The following is a 26,769-nucleotide window of genomic DNA, read 5'->3' on the forward strand; positions in this document are numbered from 1 at the left end:
GGGACTATGTGAAAAGACCAAAGCTATGTCTGATTGGTGTACCTGAAAGTGACAAGGAGAATGGAACCAAGTTGGAAAACACTCTTCAGGGTATTATCCAGGAGAACTTCCCCAACCTAGCAAGACAGGCCAATATTCAAATTCAGGAAATACAGAGAACACCAAAAAGATACTCCTCAAGAAGAGCAACCCCAAGACACATAATCATCACATTCACCAAGGCTGAAATGAAGGAAAAAATGTTAAGGGCAGCCAGAGAGAAAGGTCGGGTTACCCACAAAGGGAAGCCCATCAGACTAACAGTGGATGTCTCAGCAGAAACCCTACAAGCCAGAAGAGAATGGGGGCCAATATTCAACATTCCTAAAGAAAAGAATTTCCAACCCAGAATTTCATATCCAGCCTAAGCTTCATAAGCAAAGGAGAAACAAAATCCTTTACAGACAAGCAAATGCTGAGGGATTTTGTCACCACCAGGCCTGCCTTTGAAGAGTTCCTGAAGGAAGCACTAAACATGGAAAGGAACAACCAGTACCAGCCACTGCAAAAACATGCCAAATTGTAAAGAACATCAACACTATGAAGAAACTGCATCAACTAATGGTCAAAACAACCAGCTAGCATCATAATGACAGGATCAAATTCACACATAACAATATTAACCTTAAATGTAAAAGGGCTAAATGCCCCAATTAAAAGATACAGACTGGCAAATTGGATAAAGAGTCAAGACCCATCAGTGTGCTGTATTCAGGAGACCCATCTCATGTGCAAAGACACACATAGGCTCAAAATAAAGGGATGGAGGAATATTTACCAAGCAAATGGAAAGCAAAAAAAAGCAGGAGTTGCAATCCTAATCTCCGATAAAACAGACTTTAAAACAACAAAGATCAAAAGAGACAAAAAACGGTATTACATATTGGTAAAGTGATCAATGCAGCAAGAAGAGCTAACTATCGTAAATACACATGCACCCAATACAGGAGCATCCAGATTCACAAAGCAAGTTCTTAGAGACCTACAAAGAGACTTAGACTCCCACACAATAATAATGGGAGACTTTAACACCCCACTGTCAATATTACACAGATTAATGAGACAGAAAATTAACAAGGATATTCAGGACTTGAACTCAGCTCTGGGCCAAGCAGACCTAATAGGCATCTACAGAACTCTCCACCCCAAAACAACAGAATATACATTCTTCTCAGCACCACATCACACTTATTCTAAAATTGACCACATAATTGAAAGTAAAACACTCCTCAGCAAATGCAAAAGAATGGAAATCATAACAGTCTCTCAGATCACAGTGCAATCAAACTAGAACTCAGGATTAAGACACTCACTCAAAACCACACAACTATGTGGAAATTGAACAACCTGCTCCTAAATGACTACTGGGTATATAATGAAATGAAGGCAGAAATAAAGATGTTCTTTGAAACCAATGAGAACAAAGACACAACGTACTAGAATCTCTGGGACACATTTAAAGTAGTCTGTAGAGGGAAATTTATAGCACTAAATGCCCACAAGAGAAAGCAGAAAAGATCTAAAATTGATACCCTAACATCAAAATTAAAAGAACTAGAGAAGCAACAGCAAACAAATTCAAAATCTAGCAGAAGACAAGAAATAACTAAGATCAGAGCAGAACTGAAGGAGATAGAAACAAGAAAAACCCTTCAAAATAAAAAATCAATGAATCCAGGAGCTGTTTTTTTGAGAAGATCAACAAAATAGATAGACTGCTTGCCAGACTAATAAAGAAGAAAAGAGAGAAGAATCAAACAGATGCAATAAAAAATGATATGAAGGATATCACTGATTCTGTGGGATCAGTGGTGATATTCTTATATCAGTGGTGATATTCTGTGGGATATTCTTATATCACCACTGATCCCATAGAAATACAAACTACCACCAGAGAATACTATAAGCACCTGCATGCAAATAAACTAGAAAATCTAGAAGAAATGGATAAATTCCTCGACACATACACCCTCCCAAGTCTAAACCAGAAAGAAGTCGAATCCCTGAATAAACCAATAACAAGTTCTGAAATTGAGGCAGTAATTAATAGCCTACCAACCAAAAAAAGTCCAGGACCAGACCGATTCACAGCCAAATTCTACCAGAGGTACAAAGAGGAGTTGGTACCATTCCTTCTGAAACTATTCCAAATGACAGAAAAAGAGGGAATCCTCCCTAACTCCTTTCATGAGGCCAGCATCATCCTGATACCAAAGCCTGACAGAGACACAACAAAAAAAGAAAACTTAAGGCCAATATCCCTGATGAACATCAATGCGAAAATCCTCAATAAAATACTGGCAAACCAAATCCAGCAACACATCAAAAAGCTTATCCACCATGATCAAATCGGCTTCATACCTGGGATGTAAGGCTGGTTCAACATATGCAAATCAATAAATGTAATCTATCACATAAACAGAATCAATCACAAAAAACACACGATTATCTCAATAGATGCAGAAAAGGCCTTTGACGAAATTCAGCAGCGCTTCATGCTAAAAACTCTCAATAAACTGGGTATCAATGGAATGTATCAAAATAATAAGAGCTATTTATGACAAACCCACAGCCAATATCATACTGAACAGGCAAAAACTGGAAACATTCCCTTTGAAAACTGGCACAAGACAAGGATGCCCTCTCTCACCACTCCTATTCAACATAGTATTGGAAGTTCTGGCCAGAGCAATCAAGAAAGAGAAAGAAATAAAAGGTATTCAAATAGGAAGAGAGGAAGTCAAATTGTCTCTGTTTGCAGATGACATGATTGCATATTTAGAAAACCCCATCGTCTCAGTCCAAAATCTCCTTAAGCTGATAAGCAACTTCAGCAAAGTCTCAGGATCCAAAAAATCAATGTGCAAAAATCATAAGCATTCCTATACATCAATAACAGACAGAGAGAAAAATCATGAGTGAACTCCCATTCACAATTGCTACAAAGATAATAAAATACCTAGGAATCCAACTTACAAGGGATGTGAAGGACCTCTTCAAGGAGCACTACAAACCACTGCTCAAGGAAATAAGAGAGGACACAAACAAATGGAAAAATATTCCATGCTTATGGATAGGAAGAATCAATATCATGAAAATGGCCATACCACCCAAAGTAATTTATAGAGTCAATGCTATCCCCATCAAGCTACCACTGACTTTCTTCACAGAATTGGAAAAAAATAGCTTTAGGAGATACACCTAATGCTAAATGACGAGTTAATGGGTGCAGCACACCAGCATGGCACATGTATACATATGTAACTAACCTGCACATTGTGCACATGTACCCTAAAACTTAAAGTATAATAATAATAAAATAAAAGACATGACATTTAAAAAAATAAATAAAAATAAAAATTACATCAATTATTAAAAACAAACAAAGAAAAAAAACCTACTTTAAAGTTCATATGGAACCAAAAAAGAGCCTGCATAGCCAAAACAATCCTGGGCAAGAAGAACAAAGCTGGAGGCATCACGCTACCTGACTTCAAACTAGGGCTACAGTAACCAAAACAGCATGGTACTGGTACCAAAACAGATATATAGACCAATGGAACAGAACAGAGCCCTCAGAAATAACACCACACACCTACAACCAACTGATCTTTGACAAACCTGACACAGACAAGCAATGGGGAAAAGATTACCTATTTAATAAATGTTGTTGGGAAAACTGGCTAGCCATATGCAGAAAACTGAAACTGGATCCCTTCCTTACACCTTATACAAAAATCAGCTCGAGATGGATCAAAGACTTAAACATAAGACCTAGGACCATAGAAATCCTAGAAGAAAACCTAGGCAATACCATTCAGGACACAGGCATGGGCAAAGACTTCATGTCTAAAACACTGAAAGCAATGGCAACAAAAGCCAAAACTAATGGGATCTAATTAAACTAAAGAGCTTTTGCACAGCAAAAGAAACTATCATCAGAGTGAACAGGCAACCTACAGAATGGGAGAAAATTTTTGCAATCTATCTGACAAAGGGCTAATATCCAGAATCTACAAAGAATTTAAACAAATTTACAAGAAAAAAAAAACATCAAAAAGTGGGCAAAGGATATGAACAGACAGTTCTCAAAAGAAGACATTTATGCAGCCGACAGACATATGAAAAAATGCTCATCATCACTGGTCATTAAAGAAATGCAAATCAAAACCACAATGAGATATTATCTCACGCCAGTTAGAATGGCGATCATTAAAAAGTCAGGAAACAACAGATGCTGGAGAGGATGTGGAGAAATAGGAACGCTTTTACACTGTTGGTTGGAGTGTAAATTAGTTCAACCATTGTGGAAGACAGTGTGGCGATTCCTCAAGGATCTAGAACCAGAAATATCATTTGACCCAGAGATCCCATTACTGGGTATATACCCAAAGGATTACAAATCATTCTACTATAAAGACACATGCACACGTATGTTTATTCCGGTACTATTCACAATAGCAAAGACTTGGAACCAACCCAAATATGTATCAATTATAGACTGGATAAAGAAAATGTGGCACATATACACCATGGAATACCATGAAGCCATAAAAAAGGATGAGTTCATGTCCTTTGCAGGGACATGGATGAAGCTGGAAACCATCATTCTCAGCAAAATATCACAAGAACAGAAAACCAAACACTGCATGTTCTCACTCATAAGTGGGAGTTGAACAGTGAGAACTCATGGACATAGGGAGGGGAACATCACACACCAGGGCCTGTCGGGGGTTGGGGGCTAGAGGGCGGATAACATTAGGAGAAATATCTAACGCAGGTGACGGGTTGTTGGGTGCAACAAACCACCATGGCACATTACACCTATGTAACAAAACTGCGCGTTCTGCACATGTGTCCCAGAACTTAAAGTATAATAAAAAAAGAAAGAAAGAAAGAAAATAGATATGCTCTTAAATTGAATAAAAAACAATTGAACTTCCCCACTGGTTCAATGGTAGGTCTGCCATATCCCCAATATCATCATGTTCAAGATCCCTGAAGCATTTATAAGACCTGGTTCTACATTAAAGACTTAGGAGCTGAAAAGGGACAAGTGCAAAACCATCAGACAGAGAAGGATAAGCACAGAGAAAATGAGCGGAATGGAAAAAAAAAAAAAAAAAAAAAAAAACTCTACCTCTCAAAATGAGGCTTTAAACCAATATTCCAGCAACTGAAATACAAAATCATTTCACATGAAATCATTGAGAACAGTCTTACAAGGACCTTTATGAGGTACCTGTATTAGTCCATTTTCACACTGCTGATAAAGACATACCCAAGACTGGATAATTTATAAAGAAAAAGAGGTTTAATGGACTGATAGTTCCACATGGCTTGGGAGGCCTCACAATCATGGCAGAAGGCTAAAGGCATGTCTTACGTGGTGGCAGACACGAGAGAATGAGAACCAAGTGAAAGGGGTTTCCCCTTATAAAACCATCAGATCTCATGAGACTTATTCACTACCACGAGAACAGTATGGAAGAAACTGCCCTCATGATTCAGTTAACTCCCACCAGGTGCCTCGCACAACACACGGGAATTATGGGAACTATAATTCAAGATGAGATTTGGGTGGGGGCACAGGCAAACCATATCAGTACCCAAAATAAATGAAGAAATAATTTCTTCTTTAAAAATATGCCATTATGTGCATGTTCTCGCTTGTGAGTGGGAGCTGATCAATGAGAACACATGGTGGGGGAACAACACACACTGAACACCTGTGAGGTGGGCGGTGGTGGGGGTAGGGTGGGGTGGGGGGGGTGGAGAGAGCATCAGGAAGAATAACTAATGGATGCTGAGCTTAATACCTGGATGATCTGCACAGTAAACCACCATGGCACACAAAATTTACCTATGTAACAAACCTGCACATCTTGCATATATACCCCTGAAGTTAAAAAAAGTTGAGAAAAAAAAATGTTATTATGAAAACACAAGCTGAACTAAAATTAGATTCCTTTATATATTTTTGGTTTAAAGTTTTATCAGTTTTTATACAGTTAACAAAATTAACAATTGGAACACACATTTGGTACAGATGAAGTTAATTATACATAAAACTCTTTATAAAGACTTCAGGCCAGGTGCACTGGCTCATGCCTGTAATCCCAACACTTTGGGAGGCCGAGGCAAGAGGACTGCTTGAGCCCAGGAGTTCAAAACCAGCCTGGGCAACATAGTGAGACCTCATCTCTACAAAAAGTAAAAAAAAAAAAAATTAAAAAAACAAAAAAATCAGCCAGGCGTGGTGGCATGTGCCTGTAGTCCCAGCTACTTGGGAGGCTGAGGTAGGAGGATGGGTTAAGTAAAGAAGGTCAAGGCTGCAGTCATGACTTCGCCACTGCACTCTAGCCTGATGACAGAGCAAAACCATTTCCAAAAAAAAAAGGCCAGGAATGGTGGCTCATGCCTGTAATCCCAGAACTTTAGGAAGCCAAGGTGGGCTAATCACCTGAGGTCAGGAGTTTGAGGCCAGCCTGGCCAAAATGGTGAAACCCCATCTCTACTAAAAATACAAAAATTAGCCAGGCGTGGTGGCACGTGCCTGTAGTCCCAGCCACTCGGGAGGCTGAGGCAGGAAAACCACTTGAACCCTGGAGGCAGAGGTTGCTGTGAGCAGAGATCATGCCACTGCACTCCAGCCTAGGTGACAGAGCAAAACTCTGTCTCAAAAAAAAAAAAGACTATAAAATAACTATCCAAAGAGAAATTTTAAAATCATTTCTAATTTTAAAAGAATAAGAAATTACAAAAACACACAGAACTGAAAAAAAAACTGGTATAAGAACATATATACATATATACATATATACACACATATCTAAAAAGAACCAAAAATCCTAGAAAGAATATGATCACTAACAAAGCAATGGATAAGATAAAACCCTCAAATAGACACAGTTAAATAGACAATTGGTGAGTTGGAAGTTCAAACTGGTTAATTCATCCAGAACATAGCACAAAGAGCAAAGAATTAAAAATATGTGAAAAAACCAAGAGACACGGAAAACAGATTAAGAGGATCCAAGATATAACAATTAAAACTTTAAAAAGAGATAGATACAAATAATGTTGAAGAAGCAATATTTGCAGAAATGACTAAATTCTTTCCAGAATTGAAGAAAAGCAAGAGACCCAGATTAACGAATGACAAATGACTCTGGGTACCAGCAAGGTAAATAAAACATCTAGATTCATAAATGATACATTGGTCTCATTCCACAAAGAATCTAAATCACTTATCAGATTATATATAAAACAATAACTAAATATGTAAAAAAACAGAGTCACAGAAAATTACATCAAGTAATAGATCAAGACCAGGTAGAAAGTTAGAATGCACATACATGGGCTTGAATTTTCAACTGAATTTCCAGGTGGCGAAAGTAAAAAGGGAAACTTATCAGTAACAAGAATTTCTGGCAAAAGTAAAAAAGGAAACTTATCAGTAGCAAGAATTTCATTGTCCCAAGAAGAAAATATAGGGTAAACAAAGATGTTCCTAGCCTTCATATAATGGTCTATTAATGACATGGAAAGTAATCTCCAGAACAATATCCCTATAAGTGTAGTCTATTTCATAAGGCTATTTCTTACAAGCCTCTTATATGGCATAGGCCCTGTCTGCTCCTCAGCTTCATCTCATACCACTCTGTTTTACTGATAACATTCCAGCACTCAACAGCCTATATATCCCAACCTTCTCTTGACATCCCTAGAACCCAGCATCATGCCAGTCGTAAAGTAGACACTTGAAAAAATGTCAGGGTTTTTTATTTATTTATTTATTTATGTTGAGATAGTCTCGCTCTGTCGCCCAGGCTGGAGTGCAGTGGCATGACCTCGGCTCACTGCAACCTCCACCTCCCGGGTTCAAGCGATTCTCCTGCCACAGCCTTCTGAGTAGCTGGGATTACAGGCGCCCGCCACCATGTCTGGCTAATTTTTTCGTATTTTTAGTAGAGATGGGGTTTCACCATGCTGGCCAGGCTGGTCTCGAACTCCTGGCCTCAAGTGATCTGCCCACCTCAGCCTCCCAAAGTGCTGGGATTACAGGCGTGAGGCCACCATGCCCAGCCTAAATGTCAAACTAAAAAAAAAAAAAAAAATGAAATTGAACAAGTTATTAACTGAATGGTGACCTCAGAGAGTCACTATTCACTTAATAACTAACCAACACCTCAGTGGTTAGTTAAGTGAGGTTTAAGCATACCTCAGTAAAAGCAGTCTGCTGGGAGTGAAATAATGTGGTCTGAAAACTAAGAATTTAGTTTGATTCAGAAGTAAAACCTAGAACAATTAAAGCAGACGTTGCAAACTGGCATCCTTCAGATGGAAAGGGCCTTCACACATGTTTTATTTGTCTTATAATACCACAAGCAATTGGAAACATTAAACAAAAACTTTTAAGGAGAAAAATGTTTTACATAAATGCCTGCTACAATATTACTAAAAGATGGTCTACCGATTATTTTAGTAGAACACTTTTGGAAGACACAGTCTCTTCCATTCTGGAGCTGCTCTAACTAGCTAATACCTTTTGTCATCCTGATCTCTCTACTCCCTCTTCCTAGTTTTGCACTTCGGAGTTACAAAAAACTAGTCAAATTCAATTCACGTGCATACACATGAAATATATAATGGAGGCTGTTGAAAATAATGCAGTTTCTTCGACCATTTTCCCAAAAAGCATGATTTCCAACCCCACCACCATCTTTGGTCATCTTCTTTTGGATGCACCTCAGACTGCCAATGTCTCTCTTAAAATGTGTCCAGGGCTGGGCGCAGTGGCTCACGCCTGTAATCCCAGCACTCTGAGAGGCTGAGGCGGGCAGATCATGAGGTCAGGAGATTGAGACCATCCTGGCCAACATGGTGAAACCCTGTCTCTAATAAAAATACAAAAAAAAAAGAAAAAAAAAGAAATTAGCTGGGCATGGTGGTGCGTGCCTGTAGTCTTAACTACTCAGGGGGCTGAGGCAGGAGAATCGCTTGAACCCGAGAGGCAGAGGTTGCAGTGAGCCGAGATCGCGTCACCGCACTCCAGCCTGGCGACAGAATGAGACTCCATCTCAAAAAAAAGTGTCCAGTAGTAGATTATTTGAAGGGAGGGAAATGGACAGAGTGAAACACAGGTTTCTTGTCTTGGTGTCCACAATTATAAAATGGGAATAATAGTAACTACTGTATCCCTCAAAGGTTATGGGAAAACATAAATGAGTTAATCTATGTAAAGTGCTTAGAACAGTGCCTGACACATGATCTTAATATATATTCTTTAACCCATAATACAGAGAAAGAGTCCACAGCATAAACTGATATAGAGAGGTTAAGACAGAGGTGCCTTTAAAAAATCTTATTTTTTGATCAGTGGTCAGGGCAGGGGACTCAAACTCAACCAGCGGGACCAGGTAAACAACAAATGAGTGAAGACATACGCAGACCACTATGTCCTGTATAAAAGGAGCCAAAATAAAAACAGGCAGGTTCACACACAAAAGGTTCAAAGTCACAGATCTAGTTTGAATTCTCCCCTTTCTCCACTCCGTTTTATCCTGGCCTAACCACTAAATTAATTAATAGAAACAGAAGGTTTGGGGAGGAAAATAACGGGGATCAGCATCAACAATGATTTCCTCTCAACACCTTTACGAGATGTGCTACTGAATAGACATGAAAAGGTGAAACTTACTAGCAAATCTATGTCCCCAAGAGTACTAACATTTAATTATAGCCACCATTTCTTCCTTTAATGAAGTTTTTAAAAACTTAAAAATCAAACTGTACCAACTATTTTGAGAGAGGAATCCAACTGCTCTTCTTTCTATATGAATTTCTAAACACTGTTATAAGATAAGGAAAAATAAAATAAAAATAAACAATAAGATTTTAAAAAGTAATTTACAAAACAGGACACAGAAAATAATACTCAATTTTGCCCTGGTGGACTTCCTATTGTGATAGTTATCCTGTCTCTTTATTTGTTCTATAGGACAAGATTGGCAGAAAGAAAAGCTCCAAATATATTCACCATTAATCTCTAATAGCATTAGACAGGTAACCACACACTGCTAAATTAAGCTACATTTTTAAGTTTCTATGAAGATGAAATTCACCAAAAAAGAACCCCCACCACATGCACATAACACTAACTTCTTGTATAGTATGCCCAAAGTCTTCATAATTTTATTTCTTAAAAGAATAAAAATAGCAAAAAAATTTAGGTGCAACAGCATAAATACCACAGGGTATTTGCCAACATGTCTGTGTTTACTCTGTGTTTGTCTTTAAGCAAGGAGCCGCCCTTAAAGTCCACAATGTTTTCCTGCTCCTTCTCTCCAGCCACAGTAACCTTCTGTATCCTTCCTTCACTAGCAGCATTCTGCCAAAGACTACAGGAAGTACTTTAATACACAGAACTTGCCTGTAGCAATTTCAGTTTGAGTACTGCAAATGATTTTACCAACACCTCAGTGGTTAGCTAATTGCAGTCAGAAGCTAGACTTGATTTTTCCCTAATATTTAATGTTGCTCAGTTATTCTTACATGACTTGTTTTCACAGATACATCTGTCATTTGTAGAAACAGATATGCAATACGTCTGTTACTTCTGGAGAATTACAAAGTGAACTTCACAAACCATACTTAAAAATAAAACATTAATACTCTTGTAGGAAACTGAAACTACCAAGCAACTTGAAAAAGTTCACTGCTTGAATTCTTCCAATTATATAAGCAAGGTTTTGCAATATTATTTTCTTTCTTTCTTCTAACATTGCCCTAAAGAGGTAATACAAGTTTACTTTGCATGTGCTTGAGGTAAAATTTTTCAAATGTCTGTCATACAATCAATCCCACTTGAATTAATTTCCTTCACAATATTTTTCTTTTAGGATGGCTCACCTGTATGCTCTGTAAACCTCACAAACAATCTTTTTAGTCAATCAACCCTTTGCACAGAGGATAACAATATACATCCCTCGTAATAATTCTATAAAATTCTTCTTTTTCTATAAAAGTCATTCTTTTCCAGTTGGCCATAATGCCATATAAGTGGCTTTGAAGAGAAAGAAGTTAATATATTTAACTGGAAGACTACGTAAAATCAAATAATAAAAACTCTGTATGTGCAAGGAATTTTTTTTCTTTTTTGAGCATTGCTGTATCCACAGTACCTACAAGACTTGTTATTGTTAAGATATCAGCTCCCCCTAAATTGACTTAAAGATTCAAACCAAGTCCAGTCAAAATATCAGGCAGCATATGGGAGAAATTAACAAACTGATTCTAAAATGTATAAGAAAATATAAAGGGCAATAATAGTATAAGATCTTAAACGAACAGATATCAAGATTTATTGTTACAAAGACAAAGTACTTAAAACAGTGTGATACTGGGAAAAAATATTTCAAAGATAGGTCAGTTGACTAGAATAAAAAGTCCAGAAACAGACTTACATACACAGTTAACTAATGTGCCACAAATATCACTTCAATACAGTGCTGGAGTGTAGTCAGGGGGAATAAACTTTTCAATCCATATAGAAAAATAAACTTTTCTATATGGATTTTCAGTTGAGGAAGCACAAAATATGCTTGCAAGACTACCTAAAATCATAGAATAAAACTCTGTATGTGCAAGGACTTATGTGTGCAAGTATAAAATATGTGCAAGCATATGTGCAAGCATAAAATATGCTTCCTCAACTGAATATCCATATAGAAAATGAAATCCTCACCCCAATACAATACCACATACGAAAATTTACTTCAGAAAGACCATAGAACTAAATATGAAATATTAAACAATAAAAATTCCAGAACATTGCATAACACACCTCAAGGTAGACTTTAGGAAAGCAATATACCCTTAAGTAGGACATAAAGAGAGCACTGAATATAAAAGAAAAAAATATATATTTCCTTAAAATTAAAAACTTGTTTTCATCAAAAGAAACCATTAACAGATAAAAAGCTACCAAACAAAACATTTCCACATGAGATTACAGAGATATCTGTAATACATACATCTGACAAAGGAGTCAAATTTGGAACGTATAAAGAGATAGTAAAACTGGCCAGGCACAGTGGCTCATGCCTGTAATCCCAGCACTTTGGGAGGCTGAGGTAGGAGGATCACTTGAGCTCAGGAGTTCGAGGCTGTAGTGAACTAGGATCACGCCACTGCACTCCAGCCTAGGTGACAGAGTGAGACCCTGTCCCAAGGATGGACAGAAGGACGGTGGGGAGGGAGGGAGGAAGGGAAAGAAAGACCATAAATCAATAAGAGAAAAGCCAACAAGAGACTTTAACAGGCACTTAATAACACAAAATAAAATTTAAATGCCCAATCAAGATATGAAAAGTTCCTCTAGTTCATTAATCATCAGGAAAGTGCAAATCAAACCCACAATTCTTTACCATCATATATTCACCAGAAAGGCTAAAACGAAAACCACAGACAAAACCAAGTATAGGTGAGGATTTAAAGCAATAACAACTCTCATTCACTGCTCACAGGATTGTAAATTGCAATAATCACCTGAGAAAACCATTTCATGATATTTCCTAAAGCTGAACAACACATAACCTATGACACAACAATTCCATTCCTTAGGTAAATACCCGATAGAACACATTCATATAGTCACCAAAAGATACATATAAGAATGTTCACAGTGGCACCATTCATAATGATTGATTATAGCCACTATGATTGTTATAATCAGAAACAACAGACAATGACAGGTATTAGCTAAGACATTACTAGAACTAGAACCTTCATGCATTGCAAAACGAGAATGCAAACACAATGCAAAGTGGGAATGATACAGTCATTTTGGAAAACAGTTTGATCACTTGTTAAAAAGTTAAACATGGTGGGAGGCCAAGGAGGACAGATCACTTGAGGTCAGGAGTTCGAGACCAGCCTGACCAACATAGAGAAACCTGTCTCTACTAAAAATACCAAATTAGCTGGGAGTGGTGGTGCGTGCCTGTAATCCCAGCACTGACACTGAGTGTCAGTCACTCAGGAGACTGATACATGAGAATCTCTTGAACACGGGGGCAGAGTTTGCAGTGAGCCAAGATCACACCACTGACAACACTGTCTCAAAAGAAAATAAAATCAACAAAGAAAAAATCGTTAAACACGGGGGCCAGGCATGCTGGCTCACGCCTGTAATCCCATCACAATGGGAGGCCAACGCAGGTGGATCCCTTGAGTCCAGGAGTTCGAGACCAGCCTGGGCAACATGGCAAAACCTCATCTCTACTAAAAACACAAAAATTAGCCAGGCATGGTGGTGCACACCTGTAGTCCCAGCTACTTGGGAGTCTGACATAGGAGAATCACCTGAGCCCCAGGAGGTCGAGGCTGCAGTGAGCCATGATCATACCACTTTATTCCAGCCTGGGCAACAGAGTGAGAACCCATCTCAAAAACAAACAAAAAAATGTTAAACATAAAATCACCAAATGACGTGAAAATTCTACTCTTGGTACATACCCAAGAAATATGAAAACATGTCTAAATAAAGACTAGAATATGAAATATGAAAACATGTCTAAATAAAGACTAATATGGTTATTAGGCAGCATTATACCTAATAACCAAATTTGAAACATGGGAAAATGGGAAGCAATCGAATGTTCACCAGTTGGTGAATGGATAAACAAAATGTTATATATCCGTGCCAAGAAACACTACTCACCAATAAAAAGGAATAAATTAATGATGCATAGTAAAACATGTAAGAACCTCAAAAATATCTGCTAAGTGAAAGAAGACAGACAAGAAAGGAGACATACCATATGACTACATTTGTATGATATGTCCAGAAGAGGCAATTTTATAGAGACATAAAGCTGATGGTTACTTTGGGCTCAGGATAAAAGTAGAGACTGACTTCAAGCAGGCACAGGAAATGAACTGGAATAATGGCAATGTTCTAAAACTGAATTGTGCTGATTATGGCATAACTTTGTATGTTTGCTAAAAATCACTTAATTATATACTTAAGATAGATGAATCATTAATGGTATATAAATTAAAAGTATACATAAAAGTATTTTTTAAAGTAACCAGCAAGGGATAGCAGGTGGGAAGCTACAAATGAACAAATTTTGTAATGTATTGATACTAGTAGAAGCTGGGTGATAGCTAATAAGAGTTTGTTATGCTAGGCCTGGCGCGGTGCCTCACGCCTGTAATTCCAACACTTTGGGAGGCCAACATGGGCAGATCACGAGGTCAGGAGATCGAGACCAACCTGGCTAACACGGTGAAACCTCGTCTCTACTAAAAATACAAAAAATTAGCCAGGCGTGGTGGCGGGCACCTGTAGTCCCAGCTACTCAGGAGGCTGAGGCAGGAGAATGGCATGAACCCAGGAGGCGGAGCTTACAGTGAGACAAGATTATGCCACTGCACTCTAGCCTGGGCGACAGAGCGAGACTCTGTCTCAAAAAAAAAAAAAAAAAAAAAAAAAAAAGTTTGTTATGCTCATTCGTTCTATTTTCACATATGTTTGAAAACTTTAATAATAATGTTTCTTTAAAAATTAAGAAAACAACCCAATTTTTAAAAAATCAATAAAATATTTGAACAAACACCTCACCACAGAATACACACAGACGGCAAATAAACATATGAAAATGATGCTTAGCATCATTAGATATTAGGTAAATACAAATTAAAACCACAGTAAATACTACTACACATCTATCACAATATCAAAAATTAAGAAGACTGTATCTAGTGTTGAAGAAGACGTGTAGCACCTAGAACTCACATACACAGCTGGTGAGAACAAACTCCTTGGAATACAGTTTGGCAGTTATTTAAAAAGTTAACAATGATTCAGCCATTCCACTCCACTTACCCAAGAGGAATGAAACCACTTATCCATACACAAATGTTCATAGCAACTTTATTTATAATACTCAAAAAACAGAAATAACTCACATGACCATCAATAGGAAAATGGATAAACTGTGGTATATCCATACAATGGAATACTACAGAGCAATAAAAAGAAATGAAATACTGATGCACACAACAACATAAACTACGAAACAGTTAATGCTAAATGAAGAAACCAGCTGGGTGAGAGGGATTATAAGGATACACAGGAAAACTCTGGGGGCTTACAGATGTGTTCATTATCTTGCTTGTAATGCTAGTTTCACAGGTACATATTCATGACAAAATTTATCAAATTATAAATTGTGTGGCTTATTGTGTATCAATTACATAACAATAAAGCTATTTTTTTAAGTCAGTATAGTAGATTCCTTGAGTAAGAGTGAGGGCAGTAACGGTAGGGAACAACAGGAATTTCTGGGATGCTGTTAATGTGTTTCTTGACCTGGGTGCTAGTTATATGGATTTGTTTGCCTTGAAAATTCCTGAAGCTACATAATTATGACTTGTACTCTTCTCTGTATGTATACGTCAATTTTTCTAAAGCTTATTAAAAAGAAAATGAGATACTACTATATACTCATCAAAATGTCAGTCTTTTTAATTTTAGAGAATACTAAACTTTAGCAAAGATATGAAGCACCTGGAACTCTCATACATTGTCGGTGACAATGCAAACTGGTACAGTCACTTTGGAAAACTGGCTGTATCTACTAAAGTAGAACATACCACATGCCCGATGACCTAGCAGTTCTACCCCTAGACATATACCAAAGACAGATATGTTCATATGTCCACTTAAAGACACGTATAAAACCTTTGTTTAGAAGCCCTAGTCAAAAGTCATACAAAACAAAAACAATAGGAATTTTCTCTATCAGTATAAATTGTGATATATTAATTCAGTGGACACAATAAAGAATGAACTACTACTACATGCAACAACATGCATGAAGCTTAAAAGCGGAATACTGAATGAAAGAAATCAGACACAGAAGGGTACATATTCTATGATGCCATTTAAGTTCAAAAATTAGAAATCCAAAAATAACAACTATTCTGATAAAAAAAAAAAGTACTGGTTGCCATTGAAAGGTATGAATATTAACTGCTTCTGGGGCCCTGATAATGTTCTTGGGGGATAGGGGATTGTTCTTTTTTAGAGACAAGGTCTCACTCTGTCACCAAGTCTGGAGCACAGTGGTGCAATCACAGCTCACTGCAGCCTTGAAATCCTGGACTCAAGTGATCCTCCTGCTTCAGTCTCCAAGTAGTTAGGACCAGAGGCATGTGTCACCTCGCCTGGCTAATTTTTTTTTATTTTTTATAGAGATGGGGCCTCACTATGTTGTCCAGGCTGGTCTGAAACTCCTGATCTAAAGTGATCAATATGATCTGGCCTCACCAAGTGTTGGGATTACAGGCGTGCGCTACCGCACCTGGCCTGCTGGTAATATTCTATATCTTAATCTGGATAATAGTTACATGAGTGTGTTCACAAAAATTTATCAAACAGTGTACTAAGGACTTGTCCATCTTACTATAAATAGGCTATATTTCAACTTTTAAAAATTTATTCCCCAAAATTTCAAGTCTACACTAAGCCAAAAGAGGTAAGAGAAATAATTTTTTTTTTTTTTTGAGACAGTCTTGCTCTGTTGCCCAGGCTGGAGTGTGGTGGCGTGATCTCGGCTCACTGAAACCTCTGCCTTCTGGTTTCAAGTGATTCTCCTGCCTCAGCCTCCTGAGTAGCTGGGATTACAGGTGCCCGCCACGACGTCTGGCTAATTTTTTTTGTATTTTTACTAGAGGCGAGGTTTCACCATGTTGGTCAGGCTGGTCTCGAACTCCTGTGCTGGGATTACAGGCGTGAGCCACTTTGCCTGGCCTAGAAGTAAATAATTTAAATAATGCAACTGTCCTCTCTGACCACATCCTGTCCCCAAACAGGAAATGCAAATAAGCCTGAAATAATCAATGCATACTGGCAAAATCTATAGAAAGAATATGCTAATTATTTCAGAGGTTTCTCTACTATTGACAGGAAGTAAAAACAATGTTTACACAACCAAAAAAAGAGAATAGAAATATCTTTGTCTATATACTCAGAAAATAAGTTGAAAATTAACTGAGAGAACATTAAAGAGTAAGAAGAACTCAGAAGGATCATCTAAAGGGCAAATGTGATAAGCAACAGAAACAGGCAGTAAACTGGCTCTCTATAAATGGGCTTGATTGTCCCAAGCAGAGACACACTGGAGCATTTTAATTTCTGCACATGATTACTTTATAAAAATTTTAAAAATGCATTATTAGATACGTTACATAGTTTACATACATTATTATATAGGATTGTATAAACAAAACCAGCTATAATCTATTTGAGAGACATTTAAAGAAATTTTTCAGCCAGGTGCTGTAGCTCATGCCTCTAATCCCCAGCGCTTTGAGAGGCTGAGACAGGAGAATTACTTGAACCCCCGAGTTTGAGACCAGCCTGGGCAACATAGTAAGATCCTGTCCCTACAAAATAAAAATACTAGACGGGTATGGTGGCATGCACCTGTAGTCCCAGCCACTCAGTAGGCTGAGGCAGAAGGATCACATGATCCCAGGAGTTCAAGATTACACTAAGCTATGATTGTGCCACTGCAATCCAGTCTGGATGATAGAGCAAGACCCTGTGTCAAAAAAAAAAAAAAAAAAAGAAAGAAAGAAAATAAATTTTTCAAGGATAAATTTGACTTTGACCACTCTGTAAAATGTAATTCCACTGTACCTGCATACATTCATATTTACACACAGATACACAGCATAAATATCTATGTGCATATATGTATTTAACAAAAAAAGACCAAGTTTAAATATATCATTTAGAGTTACAAAAGTAACAAAGGTACTAAAGTAGTGCCACAATTATACTGAAAAGAGTAGGCTGGAGAGTAATGGCTTAGTAAGTTTCTCATTTATTATAGGTAATCAAGTGATAATGTCTAGAATTGACAAAGAGTCAGTTATAAGCATATTATTTAAAGACATAGAGGCTGGGCATGGTGGCTCACACCTGTCATCTCAGCACTTTGGGAGGCTGAGGTGGGCGGATCATCTGAGGTCAGCAGTTGAAAACCAGCCTGGACAACATGGTGAAACCCCATCTCTACTAAAAAGACAAAAATTAGCCGGGTGTGATGGCAGGCACCTGTAATCCCAGCTACTCAGGAGGCTGAGGCAGGAGAATCACTTGAACCCAGGAGGTGGAAGTTGCAGTGAGCCAAGACTGCACTACTGCACTCTAGTTTTTCCTGGGTGACAGAGCAAGACTCTGTCTCAAAAAAACAACAAAAATAAAATAAAATAAAATAAAATAAAATAAAATAAAATAAAATAAAATAAAGAAATAGAAATAATCACCAGGAGAACCAAAGTAGACATCCACTTTTAATCTTTGTGGAGAAAGACTGGAATTGGAGCAGAGGACTCACTTTTCATAAAATTTAATGTACTATTTTACATTTTAAATAATGAACATGTCCTATTTACTTGATTAAAACTTTAAATCGGCCAGGCACTGTGGCTCATGCCTGAAATCCCAACACTTTGGGAGGCCAAGGCAGGTGGATCACAAGGTCAAGAGATCGAGATCATCCTGGCCACCATGGTGAAACCCCAACTCTACTAAAAATACAAAAATTAGGAAGGCATGGTGGCACGCACCTGTAGTCCCAGCTACTCGGGAGGCTGAGGTAGGAGAATCGCTTGAACCCAGGAGGTGGAGGTTGCAGTGAGCCAAGATGGCACCACTGGACTCCAGCCTGGGTGACAGAGTGAGACTCCATCTCAAAAATAAATAAATAAATAAATCTTGTTACAGAAAACTATATCATATAAAAATTTTGATTTTGTATTAAAAATTTTTAAAGCATATCATAGACTTTTTTTCTTTCTTTTTCTTTTTTTTTTTTTTAGACAGGGTTTCACTCCCATCGCCCAGGCTGGAGTCCAATGGCACTATCTGAGCTCACTGCAATCTCTGGCTCCAGGGATCAAGCAAGTCTCCTGCCTCAGCCTCCCTACTAGCTGGGATTACAACCATGTGCCACCACACTTGGCTAAAATAGCATATCATAGACTTTCATCTCAATTTTATAAATATATATGTAGTGTACATGTATGAAAGTGTATTTGTAAAGGGCATCATAACTGTTGCTATTTCACAGGTTTGAAAGGATCAAACCAGGTAACATATATAAAATACTCAGAGCATGGTACAAAGTAAGGATTCAATAAATGTCAGCTATCATTACTAGTATTTATTATACAGGCATAGAAAAAGCATTCAAGATCGGGCACAGTGACTCATGCCTGTAATCCCAGCACTTTGGGAGGCCGAGGTGGGTGAATCACCTGAGGTCAGGAGTTCGAGACCAGCCTGGCCAACATGGCAAAACCCCGTCTCTACTAAAAATACAAAAATCGGCTGGGCGCGGTGGCTCACACCTGTAATCCCAGCACTTTGGGAGGCCGAGGCAGGCGGACCACATGGTCAAGAGATTGAGACCATCCTGGCCAACATGGTGAAACCCAGTCTCTACTAAAAATACAAAAAATTAGCTGGGCGTGCTGGCATGTGCCTGTAATTCCAGCTACTCAGGAGGCTGAGGCAAGAGAATCGCTTGAACCTGGGAGGTGGAAGTTGCAGTGAGCAGAGATCACACCACTGCACTCTAGCGTGGATCACAGAGTGAGACTCCGTCTCAAAAAAAAAAAAAAGAAAAAGCATTCAACAGAAATATTAAAACTGATGCTATTCATTATGTAAAGCACCTGATACACAATAAGCACTCAACAACTACTGATTGAACCAATGAATTAATTAGTTCTGTCTAGCTTTCAAGGAATAGGTGATTTTCTTCTAAGATTATCAAATCAAAAATAAAGGCAGACAGCTACCAAATTAACTATAATGAAATTAGAATTTCATTAAAAAATCTGACAAAGCCTAAAAGAGTCATGCCCCAATCTCTCATTATTTATGAAAATAACAACAGTAGCAACAATAGTGGTTACCATGTAGAAAATTTACTGTATGTTAATTTTTCCTTCTAACAATCTCGCATATTTTAAAATTTTTGCTACAAAGACAACTTTTACAATTTGCAGAAGGAAATAACAATTTTAGAATATTACCCCACATATAAAGTAATTGCTTAAAGTGTCAAAATTTTCAAATTGTATCAAATTATCTTTGTACATGAAAGAGTAGTTATTAATTCTTATACAACCACAAAATGATACATCAACATAATTTTTTCTTGTCACATTTAGTAATCTGGACTCCACTAAAGGTCTAAGTAAAATTAAAGAAGAAAATGCTTCAATTTCCCTAGGAAGAGCTCCATGTCATCCACTAAAAGCATTATTACTCTTTATCAACACAGTCATAATGAGAACTAAATGCGTGATGAAAAATTAACCTTTCATAAACTGCAGAGAATGGGGCATATAAAGAAGAATAAATCAACATACTTGTAAAAAGTATTATTATTCATACTTGTAAATACTTTACAAATATAGTAAATAATGTCTCCTCCAGGTTTACAACCTTCTTTATAATGATTCAAATGCAGCAAAGTGGGGGATCAAAATGAGATAGAAATAACAAGAAAAGGGCTGGGCACGGTGGCTCATGCCTGTAATCCCAACACTTTGGGAGGCCAAGGCGGGCAGATCATGAGGTCAAGAGATCGAGACCATCCTGGCCAACATGGTGAAACCCTGTCTCTACTAAAAATACAAAAATTAGCTGGGTGTGGTGGCACACGCCTGTAGTCCCAGCTACTCAGGAGGCTGACACAGGAGAATAGCTTGAACTTGGGAGGTGGAGGTTGCAGTGAGCCAAGATTGCGCCACTGTACTCCAGCCTCGCAACAAAGCGAGACTCCATCTCAGAAAAAAAAAAAAAGAAAGAAATAACAAGAAAAGGACGGCATAGGGATACTATGGCTTCTCTCCAAAAACCATTTCTGTCCTTAAGCCACGGAAAAGAAGTATACCTAGAATGGTACCTCCAATTTCAAGCTTACCTGTGCATACTCTCTTTCAATAGCAGCCTTCTTCTGACTGAATGTCCTAAAAATACAAAGAAAAATTAATTACCAGAAGGATAACTTAATAATTTAACGTAAATCCATCAACACATCTTCAAATACTGCCTGGTTAAGATATGTGAGGGAAAGGACAATATTTTATTCATCTTTACGTGTTTAGGAATACTGCTAACAGCATGGTCTCCATAGTCAGAGGATCTACATTCAAACCCCAGCTGTACCACTTACTAGCTGTATGACCTTGGCCAAGTCATTTGACTTCTCTCTTCCTCAGTTTCCTCCTTGCTAAAATGGGGATAATAACAGTACTCACCTCATAGGGATATTATAAAATTTAGTTACTTGAAATATATAAAGCACTCAAAATAGTGCCTACCACATGGTAAAACCTATATAAATGTTGGCTACTGTTATAAGAATAGCTGCTATATATTAGGCACTAAAGATGTTTACTGGACTTAACCAATGTAAGAGGGAACTAATGAAAACAAGGTGAAAATCAAATTTTGATTGGCTTCTGAATATGAAAAATGCTCAAAATGTTTCCTTCACTCCAGTTTTTTATAAGCATTACAAAACAATGTATAAGGCCACTACAAATTGTGGTACGATGAGCGCACACTTTCCATACATGTATTATATTTCAAAGATTCTAAGGTATATCCTTTTCTTTTCTTTTTTCTTTTTTTAGAGACAGGGTCTTGTTCTGTTGCCTAGGCTCGAGTGCAGCGGTGAGGTCCTAGTCCACTGCAGCCTTTAATTCCTGGGCTCAAGAGATCTTCCCACCTCAGCCTCCTAAGTAGCTGGGACTACAGGTGCACACCACCACATCTGGCTAATTTTTAAATACTTCTTGTAGAGATGGAGTCTTGATATGTTTCCCAGACTGGTCTCGAACTCCTGGCCTCAAAGCAATCCTCCTGCCTTGGCCTCCCAAAGCACTGGGATTACTGGCATGAGCCAACGCGCTTAGCCAGTACATCCTTTATCTATATTAACATTTATGATACTGGAATGCATCTTTTAATGATGATTGGCGGTATTTTCCTCCACCTTAACGGTATATAAAATAACAGTGTACCTTACAAACATAGGCATTGTAGAGTCAACAAAATGTGGTACTACTGACAATTTACCTTGAATATCCAGGTATCGGTGCTCTTAAAATCACTGCACCAGTGCAAAGACATAAGAGTAAGAAGTAGGAAAAAAAAAAAAGGAAAGCACTGAAATAAAGAAAAAGGCAAGAAACCAAAATTCTCATCTTAAAAATCATTTAAATTCACCAAATGACTTGATTTCTTATATAAAAATATAACTGTTTAAGATCTTACTATATTTGTTTTGAGTAAATAAATAATTTCTTAATTTCAGAAAAACAGAAGAAGTTTCACCTTAAACCTAAAGATTCATGCTTATTCAAGAGTGCTTCAAATGGCCAATACAATAAAACGAAGACTATATGGTTTTTTAAAATGTTTATTAAAAAAAAGTCTCCAGTGCATTCAAGGTTAAGCAATGAGAGAGGATTCTGGGAGATGGCAGCTTAGTAAACACCAGGAATCTGACTCCCAGGCTAGGTAACAATTGCACTGGCAGAATGAATCATGTAACCATTTTGGAACTAGGAGTCAACTGAAAGAGAGGGGATGACCACTGTTGTTGCATTTCCCTCAACATTGATGCAAGTTGCTCTCCTGACTGAAATGACTTTTGGAGGGTTTAAAGAACTGATGCCTTTTCCTTCTCCCTTAATTTTTCTCTTTTTCCCCTTTTGAGAGCCAGATCTTGAAGAGTAAGACATTCTAAAGCAACCACATTTAAGGGAGAAATTGAAAAGTCACCACACAAACCCACGGGAAGGTGCAGGTTCACAAAAGACTTCAGAAGACCTGATTTTAACACTTCAGGCACAGCTCAGTACAGACTACCTACAACATTTAAAAACTTTTTAACTATTAAAAAAAAAAATCCCTGGGCAAGGAGGGGAATCTGATTAGCAGAGTTACCACAAATCTGGTATTCTGGTTCAAGCTGATGTTTGAAAAAAAAAATGAGCAGAGTTACCACATTATTACATTCAAATCTCCAGTTTTCAACAAAAATCACAAGGCATGCTAAGAAGGAGAGAAGTATGGCCCATTGAAAGGGGAAAATAAGCCAATACAAATTGTCCCTGAAAAAGAACTGATGGTAGATCTACTAAACAAAGATACTAAAATAATGGTTTTAAAGATGTTCAAAGAATTAAAGGGCAAAATGGTAAAACTAAAGAAAACTATGTGTGGGCAAAATGTAAATATGAAAAGAAAGCAGTGCTATGGGGGAAATTTACAGCTTCAAATACTTACATTATTTTACAAGATGAGGCTGGGCGCCGTGGCTCACGCCTGTAATCCCAGCACTTTTGAGAGATAGAGGTGGGTGGATCACTTGAGGCCAGGAGTTTGAGACAGGCCTGGCCAACATGGCAAAACTCTGTCTCTACTAAAAATACAAAAATTAGCTGGGCGTGGTGGCGCGTGCCTGTGGTCCCAGCTACTCGGGAGGCTGAGGCAGGAGAATTGCTTGAACCCGGAGGTGGGGGTAGCAGTGAGCCAAGATAGCACCACTGCACTCCAGCCTGGGCAAGAGAGTGAGACTCCATCTCAAAACAAACAAACAAACAAAAAACAAAAGATCAATCTCAAATCAACAGCCTAACTTCACAACTTAAGGAACTAGAAAAAGAACAAATTAAACCCAAAGTTAGCAGAAAGAAGGAAATATTAATAATAAAGATTAGAAAAGAGATAAACAAAGACAATAGAAAAATAATACAGAAAATCAATGAAACCAAAAGTTGGTTCTTCAGAAAGATCAACAAAATTGACAAACTTTACCTAGGACTTAGGCGGACTTAGGAAAAAAGGGAAAACACTAATTACCAAAATCAGAAATGAAAGTGGTGAACACTACTACTGTTCTATAGAAGTAAAAAGATTGTAAGAGTATTATAAGCAACTGTACACCAGCAAATTAGATAACTAAAATGAAAACAGGGAAGTAATCCAAGTGTCCCAGAAATGAATAGATAAATACAATGTGGTATATACAATGAAATATTATTCAGCTTTAAAAAGGAAGACAAATCTGATGTATGCTACAATATGGATGAACCTTAAGAATATTATGCAAGGTAAAATAAGTCAATCAAATACACACAAATACTGTATGATTCCAATTATATGAGGTCCTATAGCTAACTGTAAAACAGCCTCAGGCAGTTCCTTCAGGAGGTATACCAGAAAAAGGCATTGTATCACAGGAGATGACAGCTCCATGCATGTTACTGACCCTGAAGACCTCCTACGGGACAAGAGGTGAAGGCAGAAGACAATAATATTGATGATTCTGACAGTGTGTAGGCCTAGGTTAATGTATGTGTGTCTTTGTTTTTGGCAAAAACATTTTAAAAGTACAAAAAAATAAAAATTTGTAAAAATAGTCAAAAGCTTATAAAGATATAAAGAAAATATTTTTATATAGTTGTACAATATGTGTTTTAAGCTAAATGCTATTTCAAAAGTCAAAAAAATTTTAATTTACAAGTTTATAAAGTAAAAAAGTTACAGTAAGCTAAGGTTAATTTATTTATTACTGAAGAAAGAAAAGTTTTTGGGCCAGGTATGGTGGCTCACCCTGTAATCCCAGCACTTTGGGAGGCCAAGGCAGGTGGATCACTTGAGGTCAGGAGTTTGAGACCAGCCTGCCAACATGGTGAAACCCCATCTCTACTAAAAATACAAAAATTAGCCAGGCATGGTGGCGCATGCCTGTAGTCCCAGCTACTCGGAAGGCTGTGGCAGGAGAATTGCTTGAACCTGGGAGGCAGAGGCTGCAGTGGGTCAAGATCACACCACTGCACTCCAGCCTGGGCAACAGAGCGAGGCTTTGTCTCAAAAAAAAAAAAAAAAAAGTTTTAAAAATACATTTAGTGCAGCCTAAGTGTATAGTGTAATAAATAAATAGCCTACAGCAGTATACATTAGTTTCCTAGGCCTTTACATTCACATGGCACTCGCTGACTCACCCAGAGCAAGCTCCAGTCTCCTAAGCTCCATTCATGGCAAGTGCCCTACACAGTAATACCATTTTTCATCTTTTTCCATCAGTCTCCCAGGCTGGAGTGCAGTGATGCAATCATAGCTTACTCTCAACTTTCAACTCCTGTGCTCAAGTGATCCTCTCACCTCAGCCTCTTAAGTAGCTAGGACTACAGGCACATGCCACCACATGTGGCTAACTGTTGTTGTTGTTCCATTCCTTGCTATGTTCCCTAGGCTGGTCCTGAACTCCTGGCCTCAAGCAATCCTTCTGCCTTGCCCTCCCAAAGTGCTAGGATTACAGGCATGAGCCACACTGCCCAGCCCATTTTTTAATCTTTCATACCATATTTTTGTTGTATCTTTCCTATATTTAGGTATGTTTTGATATATAAATACCATCGTGTTACAACTGCCTACAGTATTCAGTACAGTAACATGTTGTACAGGTTTGTAGCCTAGGAGCTATATCATATAGCTTAGGTGTGTAGTAGGCTATGGTTTGTGTAAGCGTACTCCATGATGTTCACACAATGACAAAATTACCTAACAATGCACTTCTTAGAATGTATCCCCATCATTAAGCAATGCATGATTGTATACATATGTGTCTGTGTGTGTGTTTGTGTGTGTGTACTAAAATAGTAATGAAAGTTTTCTCTGGGTCATGGTATTATAGGCTTCCTTTACTTTCTTCTTTTGCTTTCCATAATTTCTGGTGTTTTAGTAAACATATAATGTTTGAAAAAAAAAGTCCTTTTTAAAAAAAATGCACATTCATAAACATGTACACACACTTTTTTTACACTCATGTTGTTTTTCTAAAATTGGACTAAGAAATTATTATGACCAGCACTACCAAATGTTATCTCCCTACCCACTACAAATACCCAAGCAAAAGAGACTAATTAAAATGAACTAGTTCACACTTTCACCATTTAAAAAAATCTAAAAAACCTACCTATATATTTTGTAGAAGGTTGGATTTTTTTATATTTCACAAAAAAGGAAATATTTAAATTATATATTTATTACCCTTTTAAGTTTACACATAACTCATTTTAAAATAAGGACATTCACGTGAAGTCCACAAGAAAAAGGAATAGCTTTTGTACCCTTGATGTGCATATCAACTAATTTAAATATTCTCAGTGGCATTTTTAGTTGTTAGTAAAAAGTTACTTGTCTACCAACTAATTTCCTGTTTTAAAGCAAAAAACAAATCTGGGATAACAACTACTCAAAATTCACATAATAAATATTTGGAAATCTATTCATTATAATGTATCATATATATATCAAGATAGCACAGCAGAAGAAACCTGATAATCTCCATGTAAGATGAAAAGGCATTTGCTAAAATTCTGAATCAATGTCTCATAAAACTTTTAAAAAATATTAATGGGTGCTATAATAAAACAGACAATAACAAGTATTGGTAAGTATGTGAAGAAATCAGAACTCTCATACAGTGTTTGTTAGTGGAAAAGTAAATGGTGCAGGTTCTGTGGAAAACAGTCTGGGAATTCCCAAACTGGTTAAACACATCATTAGCATATGATCCAACAATTCTATTCCTAGGTGTATATACATGAACACTT

The 26,769-nt window shown here is 37.5% G+C and overlaps 1 protein-coding gene across 5 annotated transcripts in view; it reads right to left on the reverse strand.

Moving 5' to 3' along the window:
• Positions 1-26,769, reverse strand: part of FCHSD2 (FCH and double SH3 domains 2) — a 314,626-nt gene that overhangs the window by 230,379 nt on the left and 57,478 nt on the right. For 4 of the 5 annotated variants that reach the window (XM_054440857.2, XM_054440858.2, XM_063672055.1 and 1 more), the window contains one exon: positions 21,060-21,105. The exons of the other annotated variant lie outside the window; for it this stretch is intronic. In XM_054440857.2, coding sequence (XP_054296832.1) covers positions 21,060-21,105 — 46 coding nt within the window. The remainder of the gene's footprint in view (positions 1-21,059; positions 21,106-26,769) is intronic. 5 annotated transcript variants of the gene reach the window in all.

This window comes from Pongo pygmaeus, chromosome 9 (genome assembly GCF_028885625.2).
Source record: "Pongo pygmaeus isolate AG05252 chromosome 9, NHGRI_mPonPyg2-v2.0_pri, whole genome shotgun sequence".
NCBI classification, from domain to species: Eukaryota; Metazoa; Chordata; class Mammalia; order Primates; family Hominidae; genus Pongo; species Pongo pygmaeus.